Source organism: Quercus lobata, chromosome 9, assembly GCF_001633185.2.
Source record: "Quercus lobata isolate SW786 chromosome 9, ValleyOak3.0 Primary Assembly, whole genome shotgun sequence".
NCBI classification, from domain to species: Eukaryota; Viridiplantae; Streptophyta; class Magnoliopsida; order Fagales; family Fagaceae; genus Quercus; species Quercus lobata.
Window position 1 is genome coordinate 29,098,522 of NC_044912.1, and position 22,279 is coordinate 29,120,800.

Genomic DNA, 22,279 nt, shown 5'->3' on the forward strand with positions numbered 1-22,279 from the left:
CACTTTGAGCCACCATTAATACCATTTTATAGCCATTACCTTCCCCAATCATACACAGACTAAAAACCTCATTGCCTTCAACCAAACCGCCATTTTTAAAGAAAAGTTGTTTATTAACCTATTTTATTAGTTAGAGTTAGTGTTTTTTCCCTTGCCAAATTTAAATTTAGAAAGGATATTTTAATTAAAGTTTATTTTAAAACAGTTTTAATAAATTTTTAAATAATTTTTTAAAAAATTAAAATTAGTCTATACTCACAAAATCTTTATAGTCTTAGACAATTTTTAACCTTAACAAATGACTCATTCACCCCTCATTTCAATGGCCCCAGAACTCTAAAATTCTTCTACAAAAATCTCCTCCACAATCGCACTCATCCACAACCAATAGAAGTCCGATACTCTAAAGAAAAATTTGGGAGGATACACTAGTGAATTCATTGGTAAGGATTAAAAACTTACGTGGTTTGAATGAGAAATCCACTTAAAGAAACTTTGGAAGGAACTCACAAGGAGAATACTTAGGATTTTATTTTATTTTATTTTAAATTTGTTATTTATGACTATTTTGGCTAAAGAAGGTTTGCTCTCAAAAGGATAGTAGTATGACAACCCCTCTCCTCTAAAAGTGTGCAACAAGAGGGTTGGTTTTATATAAGAAATCATCAGGTTAATTTAGAAAACCTTCAAAGTCGATTTGCTATTTGCTGTAGTTTCGGTTGAGTGGGAATGTAGTAAGGGACTAAGGGTTGAGACTTGAGAGAACTCTCGAAAACATATAGGGTATCTATAGCAGCAGTTTAAAAAGTGCTGACTTTAAACTGCTGTAATAGGTCAACTTATTGTGGCAGTTTCTAAAAGCCCTGCTGTAGGTTTCCTATAGTGGTAGTTTTCAAAACCATTCGGAAAAAAACACAGTCGTAGAACCAGTTTTTTGTAGTAACAACACAGTTGTGTGAACTTCAAATGGACATATCTCATTCATTTCAAATCCAAATTAGGTGAAATTTATATTTGTTTTGAATCCCTAATTGTCTAGTTTTTAATGAACAAAATTTTCACTAAATAATTCATTATGGTGTAAAAAATATAAGAAAAGATTATCAAAATTTTTTTTTTTTTTTGATACAAGATAGAATTCTATTCTAGCCTAATCTACGTGTATATGTGTGTGAAGCTCCCTTCTGGAGACTTGAACCTTAACCCTTGCCCCTCCATACCCCATAAGCACTTATACTTGTGGAGTGACCATCACACTAAGGGTGTACGGTGGTAAGATCATCAATTCATTATCCTTGAGTAGCTCATAAATTCATCATCTTTAAGGATCTTTTGATGTAGACTCAAACCTAACACAATTTAATTGATACAATCCAAATTTGGAATGTTTTGACACTAGAATTTGCCAATTCAGTTATTAACCCTAACAATATAATATTTTTTTATGCGTTCATTTTCTTGTATTTTGAATGTGAACCAAACAAAAATTTAAGTGAAAAAAATTATAAAGAAAATGATAATAATTAATTTGCAGGATATCCAGAGCATCTTGTACCCAAAAGGTAATAGTCCAACATATACATCTGCATCGGTTCCTTCCTTTAAGCAGTTGAAAATTTTAGGGGGTGTTTGGTACATGTGTTTAAAAACATGTGTTTTGTTATTTGAAAATATGTGTGAAAATACGTGTGCATAAAAAAGTGTGTAAAAATGCGTGTAATATTACTTAAAAATTACAAATATGTGTTTAAACATGTCTACCAGATAGTCCCTTATTTTCAATCGTCTATTTCAGTTTTGGCAACAATACTGGTTTTGACAATATCGATACATTATGTATCTTATCCATCTTCTAGCCTCAAATATTAGTCAATGCAATTTTTAACAAATCTATAAGATTAATGGGGGAAAGTCTCAATAAATCATTTGACCCTTATTATATAGTGCCAAAAAAAAAGAAAAAAATCAAAAGAAAAAGCGTATATCTATGACCGACGCACATATATGTGTGTGAGAGAGAGAAAGAGAGAGTGAGGGTGGGCTCCACAGAGGCAGCGGGGTGGAGGAAAAAGTAAAGATTATTATGAAATATTCTTAGCTATTATTTTTAACATGATTAGGAAAGTCCAAAGTTATGGTTTGTATTGATATTTTGGGTCCAAATATGCGATAATTGCATTGTTAATTGGCTTCTGGAACTGGTAGGTAGGATGTCACTCGAATGATAACTGTCCCGACTTCCTTTTGTATTATTATGACCAAAATAATATTGCCAATAAACGTGACATATATATAGATTGGAGCAAGCAACCATGACAAATAATAATAAAAATTTACCATTTGTAAAAAATAGTGAGAAATTAATGAAACTATATGTGAGAGTTGAGAGACGTCTTCCATTGCTCCACTGTGATGTAATTGAACAATATTACCTACTTTTGATTTGAAATGTTAATGTTGACATCCTATCACAGTGCACAGATGGCTAATGGAAATGGATTAAATGCTTAGTTGGGTTTGGGATAGGAATTAGGATTTACTATTTAGTTGATAGAGCATCCGAAGTGAGCCCAGAATATATAAAGCAACTTTAAGCATGATAAAGTGATAATAACTTGGTGTTTTGGCTTGTCTAAGCATGGATGGAATGTAATTGATGTCAAAGTTTTGTAGATTCAGACTGGTTTTTGGATTTTTTATTTGTATTAATTAGCACCTAATTAAATTACAACTAGAACCCATCTCAAAAAACTTGGGCGCCTTTAAGCTTGTTTAGGACTTTGTTATTAAGAGTAGTTGGTATTAAACAAATTAGATAAAGCTTAGGGAATGTTTTATGAGGTACCTTCAAGGTAGCTAAACTGTCATTATCTTAAAGCACTAACAATAGTTAGAGACACCTCTCAATGGAGAATGGGGACTTTGTTTTCTGAAATGAGAGATTGGACAAGCAAAGAAAAGACAACTAACTGTACTTGATCCGACTAAAAAGACAATATTTTAGTCATGTTTAATTTGAGCTAGTTTCTGTAAACATGTATAAACGAGAAAAGTCCAACAAACAAAGCCTTACGGGTTACTTCACCGTTGTGTTGGATAACACGTCACAGTATTTATAGAACCTTCATATTGTTTGTAGGAGAAAATGAGAATATATATTCTTTTTTTTTTGATAACCAGAGAATATATATTCTTTTCCATCTAAACTAGCTGATACTGTATAAGAATAATCAATGTTAGGTACATACAAATTTTCAGTCTCTTTCATAAACAAAGGACGAGTTTTGATTGAAACATTACTTTTATATAGATTAATTATTATTATTTTTTTATATTTATTTTGTACTAATCCTAACAAATCATGTTAATTAATAATTATGAAAAATTTTGTATCGCTAGATCTATTTTATAATAATTTGCGTTGAGTTCATGACGTTTTATTAGTTTTGTGTCATCTATTGTCCCATGCAATAACTCTAAGGACTAACCTTAAGGGGTTGACTTAATGATTCTTAAGGTTTCATGATATCTATGAGATTCTAAGTTTGAAACCTTTTGTCAGTATCTTGGGACCACTCTAAGAGATTTTTCCCTGTAATAACCAGGTGTGTGTGGGATGCTAAGGCCACACATGTTCAAGAGAATAGTTTGATATTCGAAGAGGTTTAGATACATTTGTTTGTTAAAAAAAAAAAAAAAAAATTTAAGGACTCAAATTTGTTCACCCTATTAGTATAGTTGTTATAAATAGTTGAGATGACATATTGTGATTGGTGTTAATAAAAATGATATTAATGGTGGGTGTGTGTGGTAGTAACATGGCTCTAATAATAACTTACCATTTTAGCAGTTGTGAAAAATAATTGTGAAAATTTTGAGTGATGCTAGAAATTTTACAAATTTTTATTACACAAGTCTTTCAAATTGATGTATCACCAATTACATAAAGATAATCCAATCATATTTATAATATTATTCATATTCTGAGGTTTGGTGTCTACTTGGAAGACGGTCTTAAATAACCCTATGTTTTAGTTGTGTTGGTTTTTCTTCAAAAGAAAGTGAATAACAAAGTAAAAACTATTTAACCAATATTCCACCACAACTCAATGCTGTAATTTTAGCAAATTGGGATGATTTGTCATAATAAAATTCACACTTTTCTTCTCAAAAAGAAAAAAAGAAAAAAAGAAAAAAGAAGAAGAAAGAAAGTAAAAACTATTTAAGTGCAGCAATGTTACTTATAATTGAAAGGATAAAGTTGAACTCCAAACCAATTTAGAGTTATCTCCTCCAACCTACTACAAGATAATTTAAAAGACTTTCCATATATATAATTTAAACAAGTCACATGAATCATTAGAAAATTCACTTAATTAAAATTACACATAAATAATCTCTTCCATCACCATATAGTTGATATGCAAAATCTCTTTTAAGTTTTAACTACAAAATTCATATCCCTCTCAAAGAAAGTGGAAATAACAAGAAAAATCTATTTAAGTGTAAAAATATTACATGTAATTGAAAAGGGGGTAGATATGCAAAATATTTTTTACCGACAAAGAAAACTTCATGACCTAGTTTGCAATAGCATTAACATCCGTAGTGGCAAAACTGCAACCCGTGAACAAACTCGAGGATAGGAAGACTACCATCATCACCACTACCGTCAGCAACAATAAAGAAAAGGAATAACGGGTCAATGAACTTCGTTTTCTTAATTGATTTCCTTTTCCTCTTCTTCATTCTTTTCAAGATTGTTGGGATTTGATTCCTAAAGATTAACCCGCGCGCACTTCTTCTAGTGAGGTTCTCCCCGCAAATCATATGAGTTTTTTTTTGGCTTTTGTTTGTGCGTGTGTGAGATTTATATGATGGCCAAACCCTTGTCTATATTTGTCTTTTTGGGTAAATATGAATGATTTTTTGAGAATTTGATTGCGCGAGAAGATAAATCCCAGTTAAAATTGAGGTAGTTATATTTATGATTTTGTATATTAGTCAGTGGTGGCTTCAGGAATTTTGTTTAGGGGGTTAATTAAAAACTTAAATTAAAAAAAATAGGACTTGAATATATCAAGTTATCGACCAAAAAAAAAAAAAAAGTTTTACAATTTCCTTCTACAAGTTTTCAAATTTTGAATTGTTACATGATAGTTTATTATGAGTATTTATTGCCAATGTGAGTAGCTCTGACAATTTTATTTTGTAAAGTTTGTCTAACATTTTTATTTTTATGCAGTTGTTATTATCTATTAATTTGTTATTGTTGTGGTATGCCTTTATGTTAAAACCACTTTCCCTTTCCCCTGTGTATGTGTGTGTGTGTTTGTTTCCCAAAAAAAAAAAAAAAAGAATGAGTAATTGTCCCACATTACTTAAGAGAGTATGTTGTGTGTAGTATAATTTGCCTCACCCTCCCTTAAAAGTTACCATGACTTTTGAGTGGAGTTGTGGTATGTCTTTGTGTTAGAACCCATTTCCCTCTACCTTGTATGTGTGTGTGTGTTTGTTTCCCCAAAAAAAAAAAAATAATAATAATAATTTGTCATTTTTTTTATAAAAATATTTTAAACTAAATGAATAAAATTAACTCATTGGCTCTGTATTAATTATTGACACTTACAACTACACTTATTCATACATAAAATAATACACTCCATGTCTACTTAACCAATTAAATACTTAAACAATCACTAACTTTACAATTTTTCTTTTTGAATTTTTCTGACTTTATAACAAAAAGTTATTATAACATAATAACAATACACACATATGTAATAAACTCTCTCTATTTCCTAATTATTAAATTATATAAAGTTATATTATATTTATACTGTACACACAAATATCCACACACATCATTATTCACACAAATAACATTATAATAAAAAGTAATACACACAAGTAATATTAAACACACACACATAATATAAATTTATAATAAAGAGTGACACTTACAGTTCACAAACACTTACTCGGATTCTTAGAATTGGAAATACTTGTAGTAAGGGTGTATAAGATTTAAATTAGAGTGTAAAAATATTTTTAAGAATAAATTAAAATATTAAACTAAAAAAAAAAATTATAAATATATATAATTTTTTTTTGTGAAGTCAGGGAGTTCATCTAGACCCCCTAATTTAGTTATATATATTGTGAGTGAATCTATCAAATATGCTTTGGTCCTTGAATGAAAACTATTCGTTTGGAAGAATGTTGTGTAAAAAGTTGTGTTATCAGATACTTTACATGGTTTAGAGAGAGGATAAATGTGAAGTGTTTTAGTTTCTCAAGGACTTCATTCAGACGCTGACTAACACCACTGGCTCTCACAATTTTTTTTGCATCAATGGTTGCTATTTGTAAGTTGCTCGTGATGACACATAATCCCTACGGGAAAGTAGTATATGTTGGGTTGAAGTTTCCTTAATCTTTACTGTAGAGAAAACAAATTAAAAAGAATAAACAAAAAATTGTGCAATCCTCTTTAAGAGAAGATATTTTATGTATCAGATAAATATATACATCTTCCATCTCTCAAATATGAGTTCCAAACATACGGTGAGTGGGTACATATATCTGACACATAAGATTATTATTATGCTTTTAGACACGGAGAAGATAACGCCAAAGAAATATTCTTACGTAAGCATCTATGATACTTGAGACCCTCAAAGACTTGTTAGTAGTTTTTTGAATTGTTTTTGTTTTGCTAATTTGAAGGGCAGGGAGAAGGTGTCACCGGATTTTAAGCTTATTGGTAAGAGTTGTTGGACTTTCATGTTTATGTTATCTTTGTTAATTGGTCTATAATTATTACTTAATTTCTTTATTTTACATATTATTACCAGGAAAAAAAAGAAGATAAAAAATGTTTTTATTATTGCAAGACAGTAAAAGGACAACAAATTAAAAATGATGATGAGACATTTTCATGAAAACAAAAGATAAAACTTGGAGCTATAAAGAAAACATAACATAAAGAAAATGCAATCTAACTTGTCTTTCAATAGGAAAATCAAATACGCCTTAGATTTCAGTTATCTTGGTTCCCAAAAAAAAAAAAAAAAAAAAAAAAAAAAAAAGATTTCATGTTATCTCTCACATGAAATTTGCCAAGTCATTTCAATACTCAAAATTTTCCTTTCTTTTTTTGTGGGTAAGTACAGACAAACAGGTTACAGCTAGAGTTTGTGAAAGCATTTTTGTGTGGATATTTATGAAGCCAGCATCGTTACCAACTACCATGCAACAAAACTCATTTATTGAGAGAATAACAAAAGTGAAAAGTTTTGCAAATTAAAGATAGAGTACAGAAATAGGTATTGTTTTGAGTGGGTGCGTTCGTGTAGTCGTGTATGAGAAAGGTGGGACGTGAAGAGTCAAAGTAGTTTGTTGCATATTTTCAGTGCCTGTTGATGTAAAAGGTGAGGTTATGACTTATGAAGAGGAGAGAAGAGATGGTTACTTATATGTGTTTCTTATTGGGAAGGTGAGAGAAAAAGGTATATTATGGTTTTCATATAAGGACATCTCAAAGGAATTATGGATGTTTGGCTCTGCAAGTAACAGAAATGCTTTGCAATTACTGTTTGAAAGCTATTTCAAACCCTACTATTTCTGCAGCTTGTTTCACACACACCCACATTAACATATATACATGGAGAGAGAAGGCTTCCATTTCTGTCTTGGAGACAAATGGGAGATAGAGAAAAATTGGTATATATGCAGCTCAAAATAGCGAGGCATGTCATCATAAATGACTTTTCTTGACCGACGTAACAATTCCAACAAAGAACTTCTAATGTCACATTAATGACATTTTTTTCCAAAGTTTTTTGTTTAAAGAATTAATTCAACATTGTAACTTATGCAAGTTTCATAGCAATCCTTCTAAGTCTAAACGTTACTTTACGGCTTTAATATTAAAATGAAGAGGACAATATTGTGGTTTAGGGGTCATTATAGCTGTCATTAGTCATTACTTCTTGAAGTTGCTTTAGAAAACACAGTTTTAATTACGTAATCAGGTTAATGTTTACTCTGCCTGAGGTTCATTGGTTCAGTGATAAGTTGATATCATACCCTAAATTCTCAAGTGTGAGAAAGGAAATAATTTGTGGTTTAAAGTTTAAACTCACAGTAGTAAGAAATTATTATGTTGTTTCAAATACGATATGCATGTGAATTATTCATATATATATATATATATATATATATATATATGTATAAGTCAATAAAAGCATGTTGCTTCCATATACGATATTAATTATGGGTTTGAAAAGTCCCATATGTCTTTCTCATTGGGCAGTTTGGTTTTGCCAAAAGAATAAAGTGCAAATTTCATATAACATATCTTCATTTCATTTCTGTTGCCGTCATTTTCATGTTAGAGATATCATCATCTCATCTTGGCCACTTCCTCAAATAGTTTATTTTAACAAGTAATCCTCTCCTTACATATATTAGTTTAGATAGGTGATCTTAATTTGATTGAAGTGGGATATTAGTCAATTTGCTAACCTTCGTAGCTAGCTAAATTTGTTGTATTTCTCTTATTTCATTTTTCTTTTTCTTACCAATCTGAAATTGGCCAAAAAAAAAAAAAAAAAAAAAACAGTCTTGAAATAGATCGTGATAATATGTATAAGGGAAAACACAAACTTATTTTACATATTTCTATATAAGTTCTTTTGGCATAAGAGCATTCCCATTAGGCTCAATAAACCCCGCTTTTACTAAATATAGCTAAACTTACCCAAAGACAAAAATACTTTATACTCAACAAACTATGGACCAAAATAATTTTTGAATAATACCTCAATACACTTATTGAGATACTGTTCATCAACAGACTTTGTTTGATTTGAGAAGGTCATGTCATCTTTACGCATAATTGACTTAATAGACATATTAATCTTATTTTATTTTTAATTAACTTATATATATATATATATATATATATATATATGAGTGGGTTCAAGTTATATGTAGTATAACTTTGAAAGAGTTACAACTTTTATAAATCATTGATTTGTAATAAATCTAATGGTAGAAATACTCTAATAGCCATGTCATCAACCTTCTACAAATAAGTGATCTAATAGCTTTAATTATCTCCAACCATGTCAATATATGCTTTGTACCCTTATAGAAAACTTATTATTGTTGAACGTTGAAGTTTTTATCTTTAGTCTAATTTTTCACACCACAATATCCTCATTTTCCTATAATTCATTTTACACAAAAGAATCGTGTATCACCCATCTAACCTGATCTCCATAGCAAATGGCAAACACCAAAAATTAGTCTAAAATATATATGCTGGTATAGCACTTTTCCAAATCCTAAGCTCTGTCCAGGGTTTGTATCTTTGAATTGCTTGGTGAGCTCCCATGTAAAATCTAAATTCTTAAAAAACTAAGGACAGTAGTGAGATTTTTTTTTTTTTTTTAACAATTAAATTGTTTGGTGAATCCCAAATCCATCCTAAGCTCTCTCCTGTGTTTGTATATATATATATATATATATTTTTTTTTTTTTTTTTTGTAAAATCAGTGGCGGGATTTTATAGTGGGGAGATATGTTTATGTTGGCAAAAAGATACAAAATCAGTTATACGAAAATGTGGTGAGATAATTATAGTAAAGAAAGGAAAGTTTATGAATTTTCTATAAGGGGACAAAACATTTAATAAATTGACTAAGGGGAGTTAATGACATGACCACTACTTTTTATCTACCATTAGAGATTTAATAAGAATCAATAATTTAAAAATGGTGTAACTTTTACAAAGTTATGGGTGATTATTAGGTATTTCGAGAGTATACTTCTGGAGTATCTAATAAATTTCCCAAAATTACACTTAGTATAACTTGAATCCATCTATATATATGAGATGAGTTTAAATTACACCTGGTGTAACTCTTGTAAAGTTATACATTTTTTATACCGTAGATTTATAAGTGATCTAATGGCTAAAAAAAATCATTAAATGCTATTACTTTCTATCTCATTCATAATTAATACTGGCTCTCTCTCTCTCTCAAGATGAAATTTGATAATTATAGTAACTATTAATAGGAATTTATTATAATTGTATTTGTGTGTGTATATATATATTATAGACAGACATAGGCAACTACTAGTAGTAGTAGTAGTCAGTAACTTATGTCTCTTTAAAAAAGAAACAAATGAAAAGAGCAGCTAGTAGCTTATTAATGAACAGAAAAATTTAACGAAATATAAACTCTCTCTCTCTCTCTCTCTCTCTCTCAAAAGATGAAATTTGATCATTATAGGAATTATTAATAGGAATTTATTATAATTGTATTTGTATATGAAACTCTCTATTAATTCTACCTCTTAAAATAAATATGATAGGAAAAGGTTCTTATTTTATTATTTATTTTTTGCAACTGATATGACAAGATTCTAATGGATGGTATAAATATAGAATAAAAGTTAAAATCAAATAAATAACAACAACAACAACAAAAATAATAATAATAATAATAATTTCTCTTAAAAAAAAAATAATAATAATGACATGTAAAAGTGTAAGGTTGCAAAAGCTTAAGATGCAAAATTTTATGAAGTGAAGCAAAAGTCATACATCTTCAATTTTATATATATACTAGTCGTTAAATTATGCAATGCATGCAAGAAAAAGTTTAACAAAATATGATTTTTTTTGCTATTTTTTCTAATCTAAACATGAAATTTGATGCTTATGATAGTTATTAATTGTAGAAAAATTCTAATGAAATTTTAAATTAAAAAATTATAAATTAAAAGAATAGAATAATGATATATAAAATTAAGAGGTTTCACAAAATATTATGAGGTTAATTAAAAGTCAAATATCTTCATATATATATATATATATATATATATATATTATAAACTAGTCAATATGCTATGCAAGGTTAATTTTTTTTCTCTCCTTTATTTTTTATTATCTAAATATGAAATTGATAATTATAATATTTTATTAGAACAAATTTATTATAATTATATTTTTATATGAAAGTATCTATATACTATTTAAAGAAAATATGATTATGATAATTATTAATAGCCATTTATTACGATTTTATTTGTATATATACATATATATTATATTATACCATTTAAAGAAAATATAGTGTGGCAATATTCTAATGGAGTGTTTAAATATAGAATTTTTTTTAAAAAAAAAAAATCAATTAATATATATTATATACACTAAGATAATGACATGAAAATTGTTAAGTCTCAAAAGTTTACATGGTAAAATCTTATGAGGTTAATTAAAAGTCAAATATTTCGATATATATATATATATACACACACAATAGATAGAGATTATAGACAAGCTCGTGTATTGCATGACAAAGTTTAATACTATGAATTTTTTTTTTCACTTTTTATTTTATTTTATTTTGTCTAAATATAAAATTTGATAATTATTAATAGGTATTTATTTTAACTATATTTGCATATTGAATGGAACTATTTATTCTACCATTTAAATAAATCATGATGAGGCAAGAATATTATGGAATGTTTAAATATATAATAGAGTTTTAAAATCAATTAAAAAAAATTGAATAATGATGTTTTAAAATTGTGAAATCTCAACAGCCCCCAACAGAAAAAAAAAAAGGAAAAAAAAAGAAAAAAGAAGAAGAAAAAATATATATTATGTGAAATCAATCCTAATTAGTTTAAAAATATTTCAAATAATATACATAGTGCCCTAAACTCATGACTGATGGAGGCGGCTAACCCAAAACCAACTAGTTAATAATGAGGGTCAAAGGGGATCGCAAAAAATCAAACCAAACAAATCAAGAGCCAGTAGTGATCCAAAATCAAATGATCTAGACGGACAAATCAAGGGGCAGATTAGCCTTATATTGTGTCACCCAAGACCCAACTACAAATTCCTGAAAGAATTAAACAAAGGGCAAAAAAAAATTCCGTTTGATATAGGATGGACCCGTTGGATTGGCACATCCACCGGTTACAATTAGATACTGATTTTATACCAACTAGGCCAGTGATGTATAGTTAAACTGGTTCATGGTGATGTTAATAGATAAGCTATTTTAAGCATATGTAGATGGGAAGAAAGGTCTTTGATTTCGTGGGGTATCAAATCTCAATCAGTTAAGAAACACTATTAAAAAAAAAACATATATATAATACTAATATTCATAAATGTTTTTCCAAATTTTTTTTTTGACTTGCCATCTGCATGGAAGTATGGAAAATGGCAGACGGTCTACCCATACTTTTCTTGATGCTGTAATTGCACGGCATTTGGTTAAAACCTGAGGTCTGAACCTGACAGATTTTCCTTCAAGCCATGGAGAAATCCAGCAAATATGTACTGTAAATTAACTAACATGCATTTATTGACCTTTTGAATTTCGCCCTTTAATTTGTGCATTTCTTTTCTTTTATAGTGTTTTTTATATTTAGGATTTTTCTGTTTTTTGGGTTCTATTGCATTGTGATTGTGTCGCTTTTACAATAACAACCATCTCATGTATTAAATATATACATCATTTCTCTTATAGTGTATGAATCTTATATCTTTATTGGACTTTCACGCGGTTAAATGGAAAATCTATAAGTATGATCAATGCATGGAATACTTTCTCCTCTTAACTTTAAGAAATGAAGGTAATTGGTGATAGACAAGAGATCTAATTGAATTTGTGCAATGTTAATTTGTTGTTATTATCAAGTTAATTTTATGTAATTTTGGATTTCCCTCAAAACATCATACGATTTTTAATTAGGAGACAATTAGGATACAAGATATTTAAGTGATAACTTAGTAGTAATAACATCTTTTATGATAATTCATGTCTTTAATTTGAACCCTACATCTCCCTCTCTCAATATCTATCTATCACCACACCAAAAAAAAAAAAAAAAAAAAAAAGCTACTTTTTTTTAATAGAAGAAAATTGCTACTTAGAACCAAGGTTTTCAGACCCGGACCGTTCATTGAACCGTAAAAGGGAGAGGTTCAAGGGTTTTGAGGTTGGACCGAGGTCGAACCGGGGTCGAACCGTGATGACGTCATAATTAATTTAATAATTATTTTAAATATATATAAAAACATTAAATTAATAAAAAAATAGAAAAATTAACTAAAATAGCCTAATTCATTTAGAAAAGCTTATTTCTAAAAAATACATAAAACTTACAAAAATACAGTACACAATTACACATTGTTACACACTAGACAAAAAAAACTCCTTCCCATCAAAAATGCATGAAAGAAACAAGTCACTAGACAAAAAAACTTTTCAAATGTAACATCCTTTCCACAAGTTAATTGAACCATAATACAAAAACTGATCCCTAAAACATCCTAATCCCACATTCACTTTTCCTTTTCAACTTTCCACAGAACCTACTCATTATGCAACAGACCCAAAAAAAAATAAATAATAAAACTAAATAATTAACTTGTATTGCTGGGAAAGCATAGGGTTTCTGAGAATAATGTCTTCTTATCTGGGAAAGCACAGGGTTTCTGCAAGTCATTGGTACTTGTATTACTGTTTTTGCTTCTTCTCACTTTGACTAGCTATTAGCTTACTTTTGTTTCACACTGTTTTTGCTTCTTCTCACTTTGACTAGCTATTAGCTTACTTTTGTTTCACATTTTGATTAGTCATTTCTTCTTCATTGTGCTTGTCAAGTATGTGAGACATTAGGGCCAATTGTTTTCAGGACACCATCATAAGAAAAAGCTAGTTAAGATACTATAAGGCGTCTGCCTGTTCTATCACTGAACTCATTTTGAAACAGGTCCATGGTCCACCTGTTCTATTCTTGAGGGTCATTTTTCTTCTTCTCTTTTTATTTTTTTATTAATATGTGGTCTGATAGCTGTAGTTAAGTAAATTTGAAATCTAGCATATTCAGATGCTATGTTAATTCTGGGATTTCAATTATGTTGAGATTGCTTTTAGTAATGGGGCAAATGATTTGAGAATAATGTAAATATTATTGAAACCAACAGCAATAAAAAATACAAAAAAAAAAAATAAAAAACATGCAGCAAGAAGTTGCAGACACAACAAAGTAATTTTGGCAGACAGAAACACCAATTGACCCAAATCAATTTTCACAATTACAATAATATCACAAGCCTTGTCTTCACATACACCAACACTTCAGATCTATATCATCATCCACAATCAATTTTCAATTGACCCAAATCAATTTACACACCAACACTTCAAATCTATATCATCATCCACAATCCACTTGCAAATATTAACAAAGAAAAAACAGATTAAAGTACCAACGACGGCGACGGCGACGAGGCACAGAGTGAGCTGCGACGGGGACGAGGGAGAGAGGCAGAGATGAGCGTGAGAGAGTGAGCTGCGATCTAGGTTGAGCTGCGACGGCAACGAGGGAGAGAGGTAAAGACGAGAGAGTGATTGAGACTTTGAGAGAGTGAGGAAGAGATCTGGGCTGAGCTGCAACAGTGCGACGGCGACGAGGGAGAGAGTGATTGAGAGAGTGAGGATTGAGGAAGAAATCTGGGCTGAGCTGCGACAGTGCGACGGTGACGAGGGAGAGGCAGAGACGAGAGAGTGATTGAGACTTGAGAGAGTGAGGATTGAGAGTGATTTTTGAGAGAGGCAGAGACGAGTGAGGATTGAGAGTGATTGAGAGAGGGTTTCAGAGTGAGGCTAAGAGTGATTTTTGAGAGAGGGTTAAAAAAAAAAAAAGGTGGAACGACGCCGTATAGGGGGGAAAAAAAAAAAAAAAAAAAAAAAAAAAGGCTGAAATTAGGGAACCGTCCGAACCGTGTGAACCGGTCACGGTTCACAGACCCGGACGGTCGGACCGCGGTCCGGACGGTTCCATGCTTTTTTCGCATGGAACGGTTCCTTACCTTAAATGGACCGTGAATCTGAACGGTTCCCGGGTTTTCCGGTCGGACCGTACGGTCCGGTCCGGGTTTAATAACCTTGCTTAGAACAAGCTTATGAATTTAGGGTTATGGGTTTCAAAAGTTAGTTCCTTACTCATTTACTATTACCTAAAACAAAATTGTGCATTTACCATGTTATTCTTACCTTTTGTGGCCAAAAAAGAGGAAAAAAAGTCCGATCCTTCTTGGAATCAAATTGATTATCTTGAAACAAATTCCTTTATTTAAGGACTACCTTTTTTTTTAGCTTGACTTCATGGCACTTGTGAATATATCAATAACTTGCAATTGTAGCAATATGTTCTTGACAACTTGAGGTAAGACAACCTTTAAGATTACCAAAGTTCTTCTAATCTAATTGATGCAGGATTGTTTGGTCCAGCTGCAGATAATTAAACTGCTTCCACTGAGAACTTGATGAACTACATAGAGCAAATTATAATTAATGAATTAACTTGTTCGGATAAATACCTCTATTTATACCCAAAAAAAAAAAAAAATCATACTCAGCATTGACTAAATATACCCCAACTTTTATGTGGTATACTAAGGTGAGTTCATCTCATTTCTCTATTTACTAACATACATGGAGTGTGCAACCACTGACCCAATGTTTCGAGTGGGGCACACATAGCAACCAAGGATCTCTTCGAGGTATGCATGGCCTCCTCCTCATCATTTTTGCTATTTCCTAGAAACTATTCAATTTGATTAAGAGCCCATAATGATTAAGTCTTAATTAAGTCTTAATTAAGCCACATTGTTTGATAAATAAGATACACACCTTTTAAATGAAAGAAATTAGGAAACCTATTTAATTTTGCACTATAGGAGAAATGTCCCTTTAACAAAAATTATAAGGTGCCTAATTGACTAGGTTTGATTTAACGTGGTACCATGGCTTAAGATAGAGAGAGAAGAAACGAAAACAGTTGGGAAAATAAGAGAGAGAAGGTCGTGGTCCAATGAGAATAGGTGTACGCATAAGACACATATATATACATAATACATAGATATATTACATAGGCAAGGCGGGCTTAATGTGTCGTGTAAAACCAACAAAAGTGACTTCTCATCCACAACCCTAAACCAACCCTCCCCCACTTTTCTTATTCTCTGTTGGTGGTCATTTCCTTCTATATATCTTCTTCTGGACTTCTCTTTGGTGTATTTGATGTCCAACAATTCTATAGCTCGGCCTGCCATGGAAGATTCTGCTGGAGCTGCTGGGTCTAGTGATGATGCTAAGAGTACTAGTTGTCCCCGAGGACACTGGAGGCCAGCTGAGGATGAAAAACTCAGACAACTTGTGGAACAATATGGTGCTCAAAATTGGAACTCAATTGCTGAGAAGCTTCAAGGAAGATCAGGTATAGATATTTATCATCATCTATATCAATAATATTAATTAACCCCCCCTCTCTCTCTCTCTCTCTCTCTGGGAATCTTGGATCTTACTATAGATTAAAGTATTTAGCTTGAAATTGAATATTCACTTGGACTAGCTTGACCATCTTTCTGACCTACTAATCTGATCAAAATATTTTAGGACTTGATTTTTGTTACATCATGACACAGAAGAAAATTATTAAACTAAATCTAAGAGAATCTAACAAATGGGGTTTTTTACAATTTTTTTTTTAATTAAAAAAAATTATGAATGTGTAGGAAAGAGTTGCAGATTGAGGTGGTTTAATCAACTAGACCCTAGAATCAACAGGCGGCCATTTTCGGAGGAAGAAGAAGATAGACTGCTTGCAGCTCATCGCATTCATGGGAACAAGTGGGCTCTCATAGCAAGGCTATTCCCAGGTCGAACTGATAACGCTGTGAAGAATCATTGGCATGTTATTATGGCAAGGAAGCAAAGAGAACAATCCAAGCTATGTGGAAAGAGAACTTATCAAGAAGTTAATTACAATTACTCCAAAACCTCTAGTACTAATTTTCTTGGAAGGAAACCTATATCTCAAGGTGATCATCTAAGCTCATCATCAAGAGCTGGGTCTGAGAGTACTAGCAGAATCTTTGAGTTCCGAAACCCCACTAAAGAAAGGATATTTGCAGATTCACCCTCTAGTTCTTCGCTTTCTTGGAACTTTGCTTCATTGCCAACAGTATCAAGCAACTCATCTTCGTTGGAATTATTCATGAGAAGACAAGGAAGAGCCTGCTTCAATTCTAGTTCTAATAATTTCATTAACTCGGAGTGTTCAAAACGGTCTGATCAATATCTTCATAGATATCATCCAAATTCTTCAGTTCATCATGGCAGCTATCAGGGTTCCACAACATATGGACTAGTTCCAAACTACACCAAGGTTGTTCCTAGTCCCTTTGGCTGCTTCAACCTTGGCAGTGATTATGAAACAAACGGAAGGAATAGGAGAGAGTTAGTGAGTTTTTGCAATAACTCACCCGCATTAACGAAGTTGAGGGCAACCGCAGAGCATGAGCAAGGAGATGAATCCATTGAACACAAGGATATTCCCTTCATTGATTTCCTTGGTGTGGGAATCTCTTCTTGATCACAAAAGTACATCTTTTTTTCTTTTCTTTTTTTATTTAACTTTTTCTTAATATATTAATTATAGTTCTAGTTTCACTTCTTCATCTTAATTACTGGACTAATTATTGATGGCATCATGAGGTTTGGGAATTTCATATGTTTCATTTAGGTACCAGGTTCCTTATTCTAATTATGCATGAGGTTTGGCATCGCAGAAGTTCTAGGTTTCATTTTGTTTTTCTACTCTAATCAATGCATCAAAGTGTGGGAGAAATAAGTATACAATTTTAGTAACTTGGTGCAAGTAAGCTAACACATGAATTATGATTCTTGTGGTCTAATTCAGAAAGTTTTGAAGGAAATATAGAAAGCTGATGAAAATTAATTTGTAGCTTTTCACTTAATTCTTCAACTTGATGCGCAATAGGCAGGTATGTTTTCTCTCTAAATTTCCATATATATATATATATATATATATATATATATTCTAGAAAATTACATGAGAGAAATTGATGCATAAGTCCATTTCAAAGTCTGGCTGAGAGATATCATCTTTTGTTTGAAGCTTCTTTTATCTATGCATAATTCCATTTAAGGTCAGGTTAATTAGCCATTACCCTTTTTTTTTTTTATTTTTTTTTTATATATATATATATTTTAATTTTTAATTTTTTTAAGTTTCTTTTATCTGCACCCTTGAGCGTTCGCCTGATTACTATGTGTTCGGTTAAGCTTATTTGCTTGAAGGTGTGATAAAAAGTAGATTTAAAAAAGTGTAATTAATTAGTTTTTTTCACAATTCCAAATGTACAATGTTTCACATAATATCTACACTTTCATTGCAAAATATCCCCATTTTGCACATAATATGAAAAATGTGAATATAATGTAAAAGTGCGTGGACACTGTTGGATGTGGAACAATAATAAATAGATTTTTTTTTTTTTTCAAATAAACCAACCAATTTTTTATTTTTATTTTTATTTTTACTTTCCACCTATTTTTCCATATACTTTTGCTTGGAATTTTCATTTGTATATGTTTCATTTTTTCTGGAATTAATTTGTACTCCCTTACAAGGTTTCCATAGGAAAACAAATTATATATGTTACTATCTATTTGAGTATATGTTGTGGAATACTGGAATGATCAGTTTAAGCTGTCCAGTCAATTGGGCAAACTAACTATTACAAGAAACCTCTCTTCGTAAGCTTAACATTTGTATTCTACCAAAGTATTATTAGATGGGTGACATGTTATTCTAGAGTTGCAACTACTCCTATTTTTTTATTTGTAAGAATTCCAATGAAGAAAGAAATTAAAATGGTCAATTACAATCAAGGTAGCAAACATTGACATCATAACTGTAAGGGTATTTTATTGTCTCATGTGTTTTATAAGTTTCAACTTTCAATGCATGCATGCCATAAGAATTATACCAAGAATGCAACTCTAAGTGGTTAATGCGGATATGGAAAAAAAAAAAAAAAAAAAAAACTATATTGCTTTGACGTGTGGCGTCAAACTTTTTGAAATCGACACTGCAACATTTGCACAAAATCACAGTATGATAAACCAATATAATAGTTAAACCACCACTTCCAGATAAAGTTTCGAACAATCCCATTTAATGTACTCAGAAGATATAGGTGATATCAAGCAAACAATATGGCGCGACGATTCAAAATATGAAGTCTGCAAACCTATTCTATGGCTGCTGTATTTTTTTCTTAGTTTAGAATTGCGTTCAATCGTTCAAGTTGTTTTCTTTGTTTTTATAAGTTTTTTTTTTTTTCCTACTTTAATGGCTTTCGTCATGGATTGCATTGCTTGAAGAAATCAAAGGACACTTACACAAGCAATATTGAGCTTTTGCATATTCATGTTCGCAGCTTTCTGTTAATGCCATATTCATTGTATCACACGCATGGCCGCTATATTTGAATTCACAAGAAAGAGAACTAGAGTAAACGTTTGCAGAGACAGTTGATTAACTTGTGTAACTTACGGTTTGTTTCCCTTGGAATTTTTTTTGTTGAAATAATGAAGAATCTTAAGCTCTAAGCCACTAAGAAAAAACCCAACTTGTTGAAAATTTTTTACAGTTAAAGATATATTAGCTCAATAGTTTAGATTCAAGTCCAATTCTAATTTATGTGTAAGCCAAGTTTCATACTTGTACTAGAAGTCTATTGACCATAATTGATGTATTGTTATTTTAGGGTTTAGCCTCTTATATATACTCATGTTGGGTTCATTATAAATTAATAATGCTAGATATACTATATTTTCATATAACACAATACTTGTATTATACTATCATTGTAATACAATATTTGTATTACATGGGTATATATAAGAGATTAAATCCTAGAATAATCATACACTAACTACCCACCATCCCTTAAAAGTTACCATGACTTTTGAGTGGAGTTGTGGTGTGTCTTTGTGTTATAACCCATTTTCCTCTCCCTTATGTGTGTATATTTGTTTCTCAAAAAAAAGAAAAGAAAAAAAAAAGAATAGATAATTATTTCACATTACTTAAGAGAGTGTGTTGTGTATAATATAACTTGCTCTACCCTCCTTTAAAAGTTATCATGGCTTCTGAGTGGAGTTGTGGTTTGTTTTTATGTTATAACCTATTTCTCTCTCCCTTGTGTTTGTGTGTGTGTTTCTTTCTCCAAAAAAAAAAAAAAAAAAAAATCATACACCAACTATGATTAATAGACTTCCAGTACAAGTAAGAAACTAAGCTTGCACATGAAATAAAATTAGGCTTGATTGAGCTAATATATCTCTAGCATTTACTTATAGTTTGTCTATTTAACCAAAAAAAAAAATGAAAACGATTTCATTGTCATCGATGTTTAAAGAAAAAATAACTTGTTTTGATCAATGAATTGTAAAAAGGGGGGCAATTTTCAACTTTCAACTTTGGCATAAGCCTCAATCACATTTAATTTTGTACCTTCTATGTCATGTGCAGAAGAAATATATCCATGCAAGGGTTAAAGTTTATACATGACTTGATTTGCTCATTATGTCAATCATCTTTACGTAATTTCAATTAAAAGAACACGTCCCTAAATTTTAAGAGTATGTATGAACGGTTGGTCTTTTTAAAAAAAAAAAAAAAATTTCTTCAAATTTTGATGGGAGGCATCATGCCCTAAGAGTGCGTACGACCACATAATACACATTATTTAGGCTTCAAATTAATCATCACCCATCTTTACAAGTTGATGGTTTTGACCTTAACATATATTTTTGAAAGTTATGAAGAGAAAAATTGATAATATTCATGTAAATATGTAACTGAATAGTGATATATATGAGTGGTCATTAATAGTGTTAGGAATTAAATTGACAATGTAATATGGAAAAGAAAGGGTTGTAAACTAAGTGTTTGTCATGTGTTGAAGACCAATTCAAATTGGAAACTGCTAAAAGGAGTGCAAATTTGTGAGTGCTTGCTCGAGCTAACTTATTCTCACTTGAGTGAAACACCAAGCTCACTCAAGCGAATCTCCTTGTCACTTGAGTGATACATTAATCCAATCTATGAACTTGTATATCCCAGGCTTTGCTCCAACGAGAGTTGAAAATCTTGTTTCTCGAATTTGATTTGAAACAGTTTATACATCTATTTACTAGCCCTCTCTCTCTCTCTCTCTCTCTCTCTCTCTCTCTCTCTATATATATATATATATATAAGTCACGAGTTTTAAGTTAAGAGAGAAGCAGCCATATCGATCACTGAATATCATGAGAACCTTTTCTTTGTTTCAAATCTATAAATCCCATTCTTTCTAGTTCTTGACTTTACACCTTTTTGACATATCCTTGATCAAGAATATTGAAAAATGTACTGTTGAAACCACAGACATCTCAACCTTGCATAAGTGCATGCGATGTGATCCTAGAGTTTCATAGTGAAGCAGGCGCTTCTTTCTTGATGGGTTCATATAAAATAAGTTCAATGGTTTTGAAGTTGCTGTGATGATATCAAGGAATTGTCTGTTGGGTTAGTGGGGTCTAATCACAAAGGTTTTGTGAGTAGTTTGTAAACTCCCTTTATAGTAAATTGTCTTGTTGGTACCTTACTCTCTATGGATTTTTCGTTAAGAAGCTCTTCATTGTTATTCCACTTGGTTTCCAAATTGTTGTGTTATTTGCTTGATCTCTTTACTGATATTCTGAATTCTGATTGATTTGGTAATTGAGATTAAATTTTGGGATTAAAAAAAATTTCAAATAAAATATCTATTTGCTTGGCTTAGATTTTTTTTTTTTTTGAAAGTTTATTTTTCTTAATTGTTTATATACAACTTGTTAAAGTTTTTATTTTATTTTATTTATTATTTTTTATTGTGTGCGCACGCACACACACTCAATTTAGAATTCACCATCTTTTTGGACAAAAATGACCCTAATTAAATTAACCAATTACCCTAACATGATAATTTTACCACATGCAATAATAATTAACTAACTTCATTCTCTCTTAATAATTAAATTAATCAATTACCCAAGTTAGTTAATTAGTCAAATTATATATGAAATGGTCCAATCCAATTTACAATGGGCACATCCATATTACCAGAACTAAAACTAAATGCTCTAGGAAAAAAAGAAAAAAGAAAAAAGAAAAATACACAGGCAATATGGTTACAATGGGAAACCTTGGCAAGAAAAACCAAACAAGTGGTTTGAAGCTTACCAGCAACTTGAATAATTCACTATGTAGAATGGAAATTTACAATACAAAATATCCCAAATTCTAGCATTGCTACCTACAGTAGTAA

The 22,279-nt window shown here is 30.7% G+C and overlaps 1 protein-coding gene across 1 annotated transcript; it reads left to right on the forward strand.

Moving 5' to 3' along the window:
• Positions 1-16,003: 16,003 nt before the first annotated feature.
• LOC115960713 (transcription factor MYB117-like) lies at positions 16,004-17,886 on the forward strand. Its single transcript, XM_031079689.1, has 2 exons — positions 16,004-16,332; positions 16,631-17,886. Exons 1-2 carry the CDS (start codon positions 16,137-16,139, stop codon positions 17,488-17,490), a joined length of 1,056 nt encoding a protein of 351 aa, XP_030935549.1. The 5' UTR covers positions 16,004-16,136; the 3' UTR covers positions 17,491-17,886.
• Positions 17,887-22,279: the final 4,393 nt, after the last annotated feature.

Coding starts and splice junctions, on each gene's coding strand:
- LOC115960713 (XM_031079689.1), top strand. CDS start 16,137: ATGTCCAACAATTCTATAGCTCGGCCTGCCATGGAAGATTCTGCTGGA. Junction 16,333..16,630: donor GAAGCTTCAAGGAAGATCAG/GTATAGATATTT, acceptor ATGAATGTGTAG/GAAAGAGTTGCAGATTGAGG.